Source organism: Aquarana catesbeiana, linkage group LG05, assembly GCF_042186555.1.
Source record: "Aquarana catesbeiana isolate 2022-GZ linkage group LG05, ASM4218655v1, whole genome shotgun sequence".
NCBI classification, from domain to species: domain Eukaryota; kingdom Metazoa; phylum Chordata; class Amphibia; order Anura; family Ranidae; genus Aquarana; species Aquarana catesbeiana.
This window is the reverse complement of record NC_133328.1, coordinates 205,532,525-205,546,035: the sequence shown is the minus strand read 5'-3', so window position 1 is coordinate 205,546,035 and position 13,511 is coordinate 205,532,525. Positions and strand designations below refer to the sequence as shown.

Genomic DNA, 13,511 nt, shown 5'->3' with positions numbered 1-13,511 from the left:
CCGCAGGGGATCCAATTTGCCGGGGTCGGATCGGGTGGGGGATGGACGCACTCAGTGCTGGGGGTTGAAGAAGGGGATAGGAAAGGAGAGTGGGGGGGAGTAGTTTTAGGTGGAAGGGAGCAGCGGGGCTGAAGGGGCTTGGGACAGGGAAGCGGCTTGGAAGGGTGGGGGGGCAGTCACATTTAGGGTTAATAACTTTAATCAGCGGGTTGTAATGCGCTGATCAGAGTTATAGAATTGTTCACCAGAGTCTGCTGAACAATTCTACAATAAGTTTATGGTCATTGAAGTGACCATGAGCTTATAGGGGAGGGAGAACAGCGGTCCATAAGGCATACGGACTTGGCCACCTGTGGGCAGTGTTGTAGGTCCGTACGCCGTATGGACCTGGCAGTGAAAGGGTTAAAGGTTAATTTGCCACATTTGTGGCTTTTTAAATCACAATTAGTGTCTGTGTATAAATAGTCAATGAGTTTGTTAGCTGTCACATGGATGCACTAAGCAGGCTAGACACTGAGCCATGAGGAGGTAGAAAAGAACAGTCAAAAGACATGTATAAGAAGGTAATGAAACTTTACAAAGATGGAAAAGGATATAAAAAGATATCCAAAGCCTTGAATATGTCCACAGTCCGTCTAGTGTGAGGCGACAAATCTCCACAGAGAAAGCCCCCCTCTCTCACACTGGTCACTGGAAGTTCAACATGGCAACTCTCTGAGGATCTGAAAAAGAGAATTGTTGCTCTACATAAAGATGGCCTAGGCTATAAGAAGATTGCCAAGACCCTAAAACTGAGCTGCAGCACAGTGGCCAAGACCATACAGTGGTTAAACAGGACAGGTTCCACTCAGAACAGGCCTCGCCATAGTTGACCAAAGAAGTTGAGTGCACATGCTTAGCGTCATATGCAGAGGTTGTCTTTGGGAAATAGCCATATGAGTGCTGCCAGCATTGCTGCAGAGGTTGAAGGGGTGGGGGGTCAGCCTGTCACTGCTCAGACCATACGCTGCATGCTGCATCAAATTGGTCTGCATGGTTGTCGTGCCAGAAGGAAGCCTCTTCAAAAGATGATGCACAAGAAAGTGCGCAAACAGTTTGCTGAAGACAAGCAGACTAAGGACATGAATTACTGGAACCATGTCCTGTGGTCTGATGAGACCAAGATAAACGTAGTTTGTTCAGATGGTGTCAAGCATGTGTGGTGGCAACCAGGTAAGGAGTACAAAGACAAGTGTGTCTTGCCTACAGTCAAGCATGGTGGTGGGAATGTCATGGTCTGGGGCTGCATGAGTGCTGCCAGCACTAGGGAGCTACAGTTAATTGAGGGAACCTTGAATGCCAACATGTACTGTGAAATACTGAAGCAGAGCATGATCCCCTCCCTTCAGAGTCTGGGCCACAGGGCAGTATTCCAACATAACGACCCCTCCAAGATGACCACTGCCTTGCTAAAGAAGCTGAGGGTAAAGATGATGGACTGGCCAAGCATGTCTCCAGACCTAAACCCTATTGAGCATCTGTGGGGCATCCTCAAATGGAAGGGGGTGGAGAGCTAGGTCTCCAACATCCACCAACTCCGTGATGTCGTCATGGAGGACTCCAGTGGCAACCTGGGAAGCTCTGGTAAAAGAGTGTTAAGGCAGTGCTGGAAAATAATGGTGGGCACACAAAATATTGACACTTTGTGCCCAATTTGGACATTTTCACTTAGGGGTGTACTCACTTTTGTTGCCAGCGGTTTAGATATTAATGGCTGTGTGTTGAGTTATTTGAGGGGACAGCAAATTTACACTGTTCTACAAGCTGTACATTTCATCAGTGTTGTCACATGAAAAGATATAATAAAATATTTACAAAATGTATATATATATATATATATATATATATATATATATATATATATATATATATATATATATATATATCACATCTGGCAAACACAGGAGGAAGAAACGTATAACAAAATTGTAAAGTGATGAACGACACAGACTGATTCCTGTTGCTAAAACAGTGCCTGTGCAGTCCTATGTGATGCCACTCCTGTAAACATCACATTGTAAAGAGGCTAGTTGTCACATATTACAACTGCTATTCTTGGAGATGGCCGTGCAAAGTAGAAATGTGAAACTGGCCAGCTAAATTTTTAATTCCAAATCTCTAGCTTGTTCTCTTATTTTTTTAATTTTAAAATATAACCTTAGGCCCCTTTCACACAGGGCGGACTCCGTCAAGCAGATCCCCTTGCTCAGTGGGGGATCTGTCCATTGATCCACTCTGAGCAGGCGGATGACAGATCCATGTCTACTAGCTTATGCAGAGAGGACACGGATACAGCTCGCTGTTCTCCATGGGGTGGTCGGATGGAGATTGATAGGCGTGCAATCTGATCCGCTAGACGGAGCCGTCTGTTTTTGGTGGACCAGATTGGATGCACACGGGTGTAAACGGACACATGTCCGTTTACATCCACCTCCATGTAGAGAACAGTGGGTTTGTCCAATCGGGTCTGCCTGAAAAACAGACAGGAGGACCCGATCGGTCTGCTCATGTGAAAGGGGCCTAAGACATTATTGAACTCATCCACAAAATCTTTTACAGCTGCCATGCAACACCTATATCTGAAAGATCCAAGAGTTAGTATGAGAGGTTCAGGTTGGCAGTGCGAGATGTAGGGCTCAATTCTGTCTTCCCAAAGCTCTATTACACATTTATATCTGACAAAGTGGGACTACCAATCCACTCTAACCTTCCTTCTTACAGCCTATTTAGCTGTAGGATGGCGGGTGCACCTTAAAGGAAACCAGTTTTGAAAAAAACACGGAGAAGGCCAATGTGCTCACCATTCCTCCTGAAATTGTTAGTTGCCTAGTTGCTTGGCTGTCATACGGATGCATAGGCTCCAATGCTTCCTGAGTCACTGAACTGGAAGTATGACGATACGGAATTCTGACTCTCATTACCAGCATATATCTTCTCGGTCTGTGACTCAAAAGTATCAATTCAAGCACACACGGCAACAAACATTTTAGAAGGGATTAGCAATGTAAGTCACCATACTTTTCCAATGACAAAGTTGCTTTAAAAGCAGTATAAAACCCCAAAACAAAAATGTAATACATTGCAGCTTATCAGTCCTATGTGGTGGCTGCTATAGTTTTCCTTTAGGCTTTTTTTTCTTTATATTACCTGTTGATCCTGTCAATAACACATTTCTGTCTTAGGGTGTCTGCATTCTGGATGAAGTAGTAAAGCAGACACCTTTGGACAGTAGCATTGTCCGACTCGGGATAAGTTACTGTTAGACTAGCAGGTTTAAATGGACTTGACTAACAAATTGAAGCTGAACTCCAGCTTCAAAACTGAGCAGTTACAGCAAACATTTTTTTTTCCTTTTTAGATAAGGATTTTACATAAATAAATAAAAGCTGACCATTTTAAGCACCCCTGTCAATGGGCCTCATCCCTCTAACTGACACTTTGCCTGGACAGCTTGGTCCGTTCAAGGAAATTGAAAAATAACAGACTTAATAGCTGGATCATCAAGCGAAAATAAAAGGAAAAAAAATCATAAGAATTGGTAATCTGCAATTTAATAAATTAATATGCTCATTTGCTTCCCCCTGTCAAAACCGCTCCCCCCTTCCTGAAAGGTGCCGCAACAAAGCTATCCAGTAGTTCAGCCCCCTCCACCTTCCCCCGCCACCGGGCCATTCAAAAAGCGCAGCGCGCTTCATGCATGCACAGTAGGGAACCGGCTGTAAAGTCACAAGGCTTTGCTGCCGGTTTCCCTTACCCAAAATGGTGGCGGCAGCACCAGAGAGCCGATTGAAAAATCAGCACCGGTGAAGATACTGCTGGGTTCCTGGACAGGCAAGAGTCCTAATATTAAAAGTCAGCAGCTACAGTATTTGTAGCTGCTGACTTTTAATTTTTTCTGATGAAGCCTAGAGCTCCTCTAATATTCGATCTGATTTAAAGTGTTACTAAATCCACAACATTAAAATCAGTCTGTATATGCAGTAAATCATGCTTGTTATACTCACTGTGGAACCTGAAGGGTTAATACTCTAAATTGTGTAAAAAGACTGTTTGATCCCATCTTCTCTGATTCTCCCCTTATTTTACTGTCCCCAATCCATTTCCTGATAGAATAGAGCCCTGGGGACACTCTGTTTATGCTCAGTTTGGTGTGTATTCCTAGGGAGTTTTCTTTTCTTTACTTGGGAGGGTGCATGTGATCAGCACAGAGCCAGACAGAAGGTCAAGGGTCCTGCAGCCTCATAGGACAGTCAGAGGGGTACGAAAACTCATCCTACAAGCTTTAACCAGACACTCTTAGAAGTCACAAGACTGCTTTACAGTGCCTTGAAAAAGTATTCATACCCCTTAAAATTTTTGCACATTTTGTCATGCTACAACCAAAAACGTAAATGTATTTTTTGGGATTTTATGTGATAGACCAAAACAAAGTGGCACATAATTATGAATTGGAAGGAAAATGATGAATGGTTTTCAAAAAGTGTGGCATGCGTTTGTATTCAGGCCCCCCTAAGTCAATACTTTGTAGAACCACCTTCCACTGTAATTACAGCTGCAAGTCTCTACCAGATTTGCACATCTAGAGAATGGCATTCTTGCCCATTCTTCTTTGCAAAAAGCTCAAGCTTTGTCAGATTGGATGGAGAGCATCTGTGAACAGCAATTTTCAAATCTTGCCACAGATTCTCAATTGGATTTAGGTCTGGACTTTGACTGGGCCATTCTAACACATGAATATGCGTTGATCTAAACCATTCCATTATAGCTCTGGCCGTATGTTTAGGGTCATTGTCCTGCTGGAAGGTGAACCTCTGCCCCAGTCTCAAATCTTTTGCAGACTCTAACAGGTTTTCTTCTAAGATTGCCCTGTATTTGGTCCCATCCATCTTCCCATCAACTCTGACCAGCTTCCCTGTCCCTGCTCAAGAAAAGCATCTCCACAACATGATGCTGCCATCATCATGTTTTACAGTGGTGATTTTCAAGGTACTGAATACTGCTGATAAAAAAAAGGTATTTAGCAGTTTATATTTACTAAAATATTTGCATTTCCATGTTCTGTGTACTGTGGGAGGCCAGTGAATGCAACGTCCTGGGTTTAGTAACATTAAGCTGTAACTTCTAAAAAGCAGCAAAGGGAAGTTAGTGACTACAATTCAAATTAAGAAAAGAGAAGCAAAATGTCAGCTAAAGTTAGACCAAAGAAAGAGACCAAGCCTAATTCCCAGCAGATCTTATGCAATTAAATAACACACAGCAAATCTGTCTTCCCCAAGCTGCTACAGCAGAAAACTGCATTCAGCATGAGCAATTAACAATGCAAATTGTGATCCAGGGAAATTCTTACCAGGGTTTCATTATCTTCTGCAACTTTTGATATCGCCTACAAAAATGTAAACAAAAATAACAAGTGAGCACATATTTATAATGGCACCAATTACTTTAAAACACAATTACATTAATTTATAGTTCCTATTCAAAAGAATGAGTCCTATGAGCTACTTTACAATTACCACATAAAACAAATTTGGATAGATAACTTTCATGGTATTTCTTTGACTTTCCATCATCTGTTCTGGGATTACTTTTAAAGTTCCTTGTTTTCCTACAAAGCAGGTCATTGCATCTTCTTTTTATTGGGTCATCATTGTGATGGGAAAAATATTTGGACAATATAAAAGGTGTGGAGCACTACCTTTAGTACCGAAACCATACCTCCCAACTCTTTTAGATGGGAATGAGGGACACCTATTAGCAAAAGTATGTGAGAATAGGTCACACCCCACGTCACGCCCCCTTAAATGAGAATTATACAAAAAAAAATAGTTAAACCCACAAGTGCTTTTTTTTTTTACCACTACGATTCTTTTATTATGGCTTTTAACATTTGCAAATGCAGCAATTTAGAAATTAAACGAAAGGTTTAGCACTGGGAAACACTTTTTTGAAAGATAAAAAGTGCATTTTATATACAACTATATAGATCTGACCAAAATGAGGTACAAATGAGGAGGAAAGAGGGACAGAGGGACTTTGTTCGAAATCAGGGACAGATGGGAGCTATGCCAAAACGATATGCAAGTATTCACTATTTCTTTCTTTTCTGACAATTTCAAGGTGCAGACCCTGGCAAAAAGCAAAATCAATCAGTGAGCTTGGGTAGTTGAAAAACTTAAAGTGCATCTGTGACCAGATTATGGACAGTACAATTTTTACATATTCTTAAAGCAGTAGTAAAGCCTGCTTTTTTTGTAGCAGTAGGTGACATCACCGGCACATGTGCACTGCACTCTGAATGGTTAGAATACTCGAGTGTGTCATTCATTGAGAGCGCTGTGCCAAGATTGTGACTCATCTTGGCCCAGACTTTCAAATGGCCGGAGCGCGCAAACCCAAAAAAAGAAGACCAAGTAAGAATGGAAGCCCTACCAGTGGTGACAGCGCACTGCTGAAAGGATCCCCATTACAGGTAAGTCTGCAATAATGTGCTAGTATGCAGTGCATACTAGCATGTTATGACATTAACCTGCAGGAGGACCTTTTTTTTTTTTTTTTTTTTTTTTTTTCTTCTTAGAGAGTTTACAACCCCTTTAACAAAAAAATGAAAGGACTTTTAGAACAAGCCCTCTCTGACCTCTGCGGCTGCATGTACTGTGAAGATCAGGGCGGCACAGTGGTGTAGTGGGTAGCACTTTCACCTAGCAGTAAGAAGGGTCGCTGGTTCGAATCCCAACCACGACACTACCTGCCTGGAGTTTGCATGTTCTCCCTGTGCCTGCGTGGGTTTCCTCCGGGTACTCCGGTTTCCTCCCACACTCCAAAGACATGCTGGTAGGTTAATTGGATCATGTCTAAATTGTCCCTACTATGTATGAATGTGAGTTAGGGACCTTAGATTGTAAGCTCCTTGAGGGTAGGGACTGATGTGAATGTACAATGTATGTAAAGCGCTGCGTAAATTGATGGCGCTATATAAGTACCTGAAATAAATAAATAAATAAATATATAAGATCACATCATAAAAACTCTAAAGTCAACTTTTAATTTCTAACAACTTATGAGCACCTGCTGTTTGCTTACATTAGAGAGCTATTAGGTTGCCATGTCTCTGCTCAGTGCCACTATTGTGTAAATTTTTAAGTTTGATTTCTCCACAATGTCTACAGCTATAGGAGGTATATGTTTTTTGTTTTTTTTTAAGTGCTATTACTGCTTGTTCAGAATATGTAAGAACTTAAATATGCATTGTGCATGTACTTAAACAGCAGAAAATTGTGCATATAGTGCATTAAAGTGGTTGTACACCCTGTACAACCAAGTTTACCTACAGTTAAGCCAATATTAAGGCTTACCTGCAGATGCACGGTTTAGGAGATATTTACGAAAGACCCAAGCGCCAATGACTACGGTACATGCGCCGATGTTATCATGCATGCGCACTTTACAAAGGGCACATCATGCCGTTTCTAATAGGGGTCATGCCATGACTGGCGGCTTCCGCGCGCAGGCACGGGAGTGACGTCACACGACTCCGGCCAGTCACAGAGCTGGAGTTCGCGGCCCTGGAAGGAAGAGGGGCGAAGATGGACACTCCCTTCTAGTGGGGACAACTGTGACATTGCAGGCTTCGGTTTCAGGTAAGTGACACATAATGGGCTACTATGCATTATGCTTTACCTTCTCAGGGAAATAAAGAGGAAGTTAAACCCACCAGGGTTTACTTCCTCTTTAAATAGCACTGGATCACTGTTACGCACTGTGAAGCTATGGAATGCACTAAATTTGACTAAAGTTCAGATTACATTTTTGTTTTTGCTTGTTCCATTATTCTGTATCAGCTGTTTCTATCACCTATGCAAATCAACAGGAATGCAAACTAAAGCATTTCAAATGCAAGCCATTTTGCCTTGAAAGTATACTGAAGCCGAATTGCTTTTGAGCTTGACACGCATGTGTATTAAAGAGGAACTGCAGTCTGCTCACATAATTTGTAATAAAAGCATCTTGGCCTTTCTGAAGACTTGCATATTATTTTATATATACTGTGATTCTGTACTTGCCAAATATGCTGCAGAAATCTCCCTCCACCAAGTCTGGCTGCATCCATTTTAACTGTGGGCAGCTGAAGAGGTTGCCTATTCACTTCCTGGATTTACACAGATGCACAAAGGCATATCTCCAGCTCTGAAGCTCACATTGGTCCTCTTACGATTCACCCCCTCCCTTCCTGGCAAACTCACATGAAAGTGAGAGAGAGGGCTGTGCATGATGTCATAAGCCTAGGCTAATGACCAGACAAGAAAGAGGAAGTGGGCTGTATCAGGTATTTACTGGCAGAAAAAAAAGTGTTTTACTATACAAAGTTAAAACAACAAGGGCAGAAGATTGAATAAATGGAAAGATGAAAAAATGACTGAAGGTCCGCTTTAAGGTAAGGTAACTGCTGCACCCCAAGCACAAGGTATTCTTTCAAAAATAAATAATCTGATATCAAAACTGCAGGGGGTTATATTTCATAGAAAATCACACCTCACAAATCATCACTGTTATTTCACATGAGCCACATTGCTTGGGTCCACCTCCATCAAGAATTCAAAGTTCACCTACAGCATGTAGGGCCTGCAAGTGCAGCTGCTTGTTGTATCGCTGTTCTGCAAAACATATCCCAGATTCCATGCTCAATCTGCCCCGGCTTTAGTTCCACCCCCACTATCTTCACCTGCACCACTGCCATTACCTGTAATGTTTTAAAGCGGGGTTCCACCCAAATTTTGAACAATATCTGTATGTATTCTCTTCCTTGCCTAGATGCTGACATGCCGTTTAAAAAAATTTAAATCGCCGTAATTACCTTTTATTTTTCTATTCTTCTTTGCACTTCCTGGTTCTCCTCCCGTGGGAGTAGGCGTGTTTCTAGCCTCTCCCAGACTCCGCACAGTCTCCTGGGAGCTAGTCTCAGGCTTCCCAGGATGCCACTGAGCATGTGCACGAGCGGTGAATGCTGGGAGCACAGCATTCACCACATCCAGGAAATAAATGCTTGTGGGCTTCAAATGCCCACAATGAAGATGGAAACCGCCTGCAGTGAATAAAGTTATTCTTTCTGCCGAAATCTGACACAGGCGGACATATTACACACAATATGTGAGTATGTAATGCTGAGAAGAAAAGTTTGTGAATGAACTCAAAAAAAAAAAAAAAAAACGATAGATAGGTGGACCCCCGCTTTAAGCACCAGGTCACCACCTTACAGCTTAATTATTGGGTATGTGCCGCCAAAACATTTTTTTTTTTTATTATTGGAGTGGTGCAAGATTTTACCACCTGTGGTTTGAAATTGTCTTGGGCTCTTTTACTTTTACAGAGATTTACTCTCACTTACTTTCATGGTGACACGGGTTTTCCATAAAGGAAGTGGTGAAAGAAAATTCCCAAGAGTGAAACAGAAATTTAAATGTTTCTTTTTTTTGTAAGGGAAGGCTAGAACCGTGGTCAGCTGTTTTTTTTCTGTCTGTGTTTGTGTAGCTTTTTCACTTCCTGTCTGGCGATACTATGGTCTCAGTGACAGGAAGTGATAGATGATACCTTTAAGGAAGTCTTAGAAAGCAGTTAAACCTGAGAGGAGTTGCTATTCTTAGTCCTTAGAAGTGGTGGCTGCATTTGTTTTCCACTTTATTATCAACTGGCAATCTTGTGAATAACACACTTCCTGTGTTGTTTTTGCTTCCAGTTTATGTGACAGGAATTGACAAGAACAATGTGTTTCTAGGAAGAGCAACAGGCATTTTCTGTACTTGCAAACAATGTTCTTAGCCTGAAATAGGAAAACTAATGCAGTCATCACATCTAGGGACTGGTAAGCTGTAATGTATTACATTTTTGTTCTTGGGTTTAATTATGCTTTAAGGCAGTGGTTTCCAAATTGTGGCCCTGGGGCTGGATGTGGCCCTTTGCTTGCTTCTATCCAGCCCTTGGGGCACTATTCCATCCACAACTGACACTAATGATGGGGCACCATTTCTTCCAATGATACCTGTGGTGGGGAGCTATTCCTCCCACAGACACCAATGATGGGGTGCTATTTTTCCTACTGATATCAACAATGGGGTACTTTTATTCCCAGCGGTGGCAACAATAGGGCACAATTCCTTACACTGATAGCAACAATGGGGTACTATTACTGCAACTAAAACCAATGGTGGGCACTATTACTCCCACTAAAACCAATGATGGGGCACTATTACTCCCACTAAAACCAATGATGGGGCACTATTACTCCCACTAAAACCAATGATGGGACATTGTTTACTTCCACTGACGCTGGGGTATTTTCTACTCTCACTGGCAACAGTCTGGCCCCCCTAAACTCTGAAAACTGTCCCTTTGTTTAGAAAGTCTGGAGATTCCTGCTTTAAGGTCTAGTTCCTCTATATAAGGGCACAGTTGAAAAGCTACTGATGTGGCACCCTTGCCCCCCTGTATCCTCCAAAAGGGGTCTTCAACTGCAGAAGACTTATGTTTGAGCTTCAAGCCAAATGTATGGCAAGCCTTACCATGCAAGCCAAATATAGTGCATGCTCATCAGCAATAGAGAGGTACATTTACTGCACTGTACGATGCCAGGGGACATGCGAGAATGCCAGCTGTGATTTCTGGTCAAAGACTGCAGGTCATGTACCTGAATTTTAGGCTCTAGGGGTGAACAGAACCAAAAAAAAAAGAAAAGAAAAGCATATAGGCACACTTTGATGGCTTTTGCAATCCTTTAAGGGGCTTGTTTTGCTTAGCACATTTTTTTTCCTTTATGACAGATTTACCTTAAACCGCTACAGTTTATTTTTTGACATTTTAGCACATTCATTTTTCTTTTTGTATGTAAAACATTTAGAGAATTGGATAAAAGAATATCTGTGAAACCTTGTAGTAACCTGTGATGCCTCTTTTTAACAGAAAGACATCCACAAACAGAAAATATGGATCTGCATCAAGAGTTTCAATCTAGTAAATATGAAAAAACAGAATGAATCGCAAGGCACCAGCCACAGTTCCTTGACTAAAGGTGACATCTGTATAATGAACCCCAGTCAATGTCAGGAGGAGCTCTTAAGACTTCTTTCTTGACAAACAGAGCATTCTTGTAGTACAAAAAAACATTCCTTTTAACAATGCCCTATAGTCCCATAACTTTCACAGCAAAGAAGTAGTAATTGAAGGCACAATCTCCAGCGTATTCCCTTTATAGGCCTGCACTAAATGGGATTTGGCATTGCTTCACATTTCTTTTAATTATATTTTCTCAAAGGGCTAATTTTTACAGCACAAAACCCAAGTTTTTCTCCTCCTCTCCAAAAAGACGTATTCCTAATAACACCTTAATCTTTTCAATGTCACATGGATTTGTACAATAAGCAGAAAGGCAAACAATACATTTGTCGTTTTAACAGGTCATTACCCATGTTCTCTTTTTACTACAATTTCCTATTATATCAAATTTGAGATCGTGTTTTCTAATCTCTCATCTTGTGGTTCAGAACAAAGATTTTGGATGTATACCAGCTAGTAGCACATGAATGCCATTTTACTTAAATTGTCAGTTAACCCATAAATGTTCTATTTTTGTGTTTTAATCACTTTTATTCATTAAAATGTATGTCACTGCATCAAAAATACCAGCAGTATCTCTTTAATACATACACATCATTTTTTGTGGACTTATTGGTGTCAGTCCTGCCCAGCTGTCTTTTGCTAAACTACCCAGACTTTCCTCCTATCCTCCTCTCAGCAACAAATAGGATCCCAGGAATAGGCTGTTTGGGAGACAGCAGGCTGTAGAGCAGCTTTGTGGGAAGCTGGGAATTGTAATCGGGGACACTAGTCCAAAGCCTACTGGAGAGTGCCACCTGCAGCCTAGAGAGGGCATTGTGGGCTGCCACTCACCTGACCCCTCAGAAACGTGTCAGAGTACAGAGACCACCAGTGACAGTATGGCCTTCTCATCTGCTATCATCTAGCCAGAGGCACAGCAACCTACTTCCATCTGCCTCCATCCAGCCTACAGGAGTGGCCATCAGGGCCTGTTGTCAGGATGATATCTACGCCGCATCAGTGTGGTTAAAGGCCTTATGGCCACCTCTATGTATTGTACTGGTTTGCTGTCACTGAACTTCGTTGCTGCTGCTAGCAGTGCTCTACCTAAGGGAGACTGACTTACCTTTCTCTTTCATATAGATTACCTCACTTGAGAGTAAGTGTTCCAATGCAAGTTTAATGGCCCCACTGTCAACAGACTAGTCTGTTACTCCACTGGCCAGTGGTTAGACAGGGCCTCTAAACTTCAATTAGACTGCACTGCTATTGTTGTTATATTTGGCACTGTCATTTGCATTTCCTTGCATTGCCAGGGAAATTATGTCTGTTACTGCCGAGTTGATGACTTTCCCTTTTGCTCGCCTAATGCGTTGTGGCAGGGTATTTACACAACCAGGGAAACAAACGATATCTGCTTTGCAGTATTTGATATCTGGATAATCTAGCCATTTCTAAAAGGGTCTACTAAGCACTTCCCTTATGCCGGGTACACACATATTGGTCAAAATCAATCGGCACAGTAGAAACTGGTTGACATTCAGCCCGTGTGTACAGCTGCCTGTCTCACGACCGCCTCTGTCAAACAAGCATGCTGGAAAACCAGCATCTGACCAGCGTCTGATCAGCACTGGCAGGTCCCCCTCACACAAGAGCACAGCGGGGCAGTTTGATTTAATAACATCGCTTGTGCTAGTACAGCAATCTGTAAGGTTTATTTCATTCAGCCTGCTGGGTTGAATGAAAAAAAAAAAAAAAACATATAGTGTGTACCCAGGGCTGGCCCAAGACATTGTGCTGCCAGGGCCCAAGAATGAAATGCTGCCGGACCGCACCCCCCCATAAAAAAAAAAAAAAAAAAAAATCACGCCCACCAAAAGGCCCCCACATTCATTATTTTATATAATGATAACTAAAATGTAATTTATCATAAAATCTGATTAAAAATGCCATAAATCTATTCCCCATTTTGTAGACGCTATAACTTTTACGCAAATCAATCAATATACGCTTGTTGCGTTTTTTTTTAACCAAAAATATGAAGCAGAATACATATTGGACTAAACTGATGAAGATATTTTTATAGCCAATATCTATAGCAGGGGTTTCCACCATCCCTGCTAGGTTTCATTTTATACAGTATGTCTTATTTTCAGTCTGATGTGTATTATACGTGAAGTTGCGTATCAGAGACTGGTATTGTCGGAATATTGAAGCCTATTAGAATTTCCATACATTAGAGGATACCACCTTTATTGTTAAGTTATTGATAAGTAAGTTAGCCCGGCACTTTTTTTTGTGGTTTGGGAAAACATAACAGTGCTTAGCGGCAGGCCTTTTACTGACACTTTTTTATTTTACCTTCAGTAGTTTATTGTAAATAGTAG

At 41.7% G+C, this 13,511-nt stretch overlaps 1 protein-coding gene across 5 annotated transcripts in view; it reads right to left on the bottom strand.

Moving 5' to 3' along the window:
* Positions 1 to 13,511, bottom strand: part of ELMO1 (engulfment and cell motility 1) — a 546,685-nt gene that overhangs the window by 373,329 nt on the left and 159,845 nt on the right. For all 5 annotated transcript variants that reach the window (XM_073630502.1, XM_073630506.1, XM_073630503.1 and 2 more), the window contains one exon: positions 5,387 to 5,422. In XM_073630502.1, the coding sequence (XP_073486603.1) occupies positions 5,387 to 5,422 (36 nt within the window). The remainder of the gene's footprint in view (positions 1 to 5,386; positions 5,423 to 13,511) is intronic.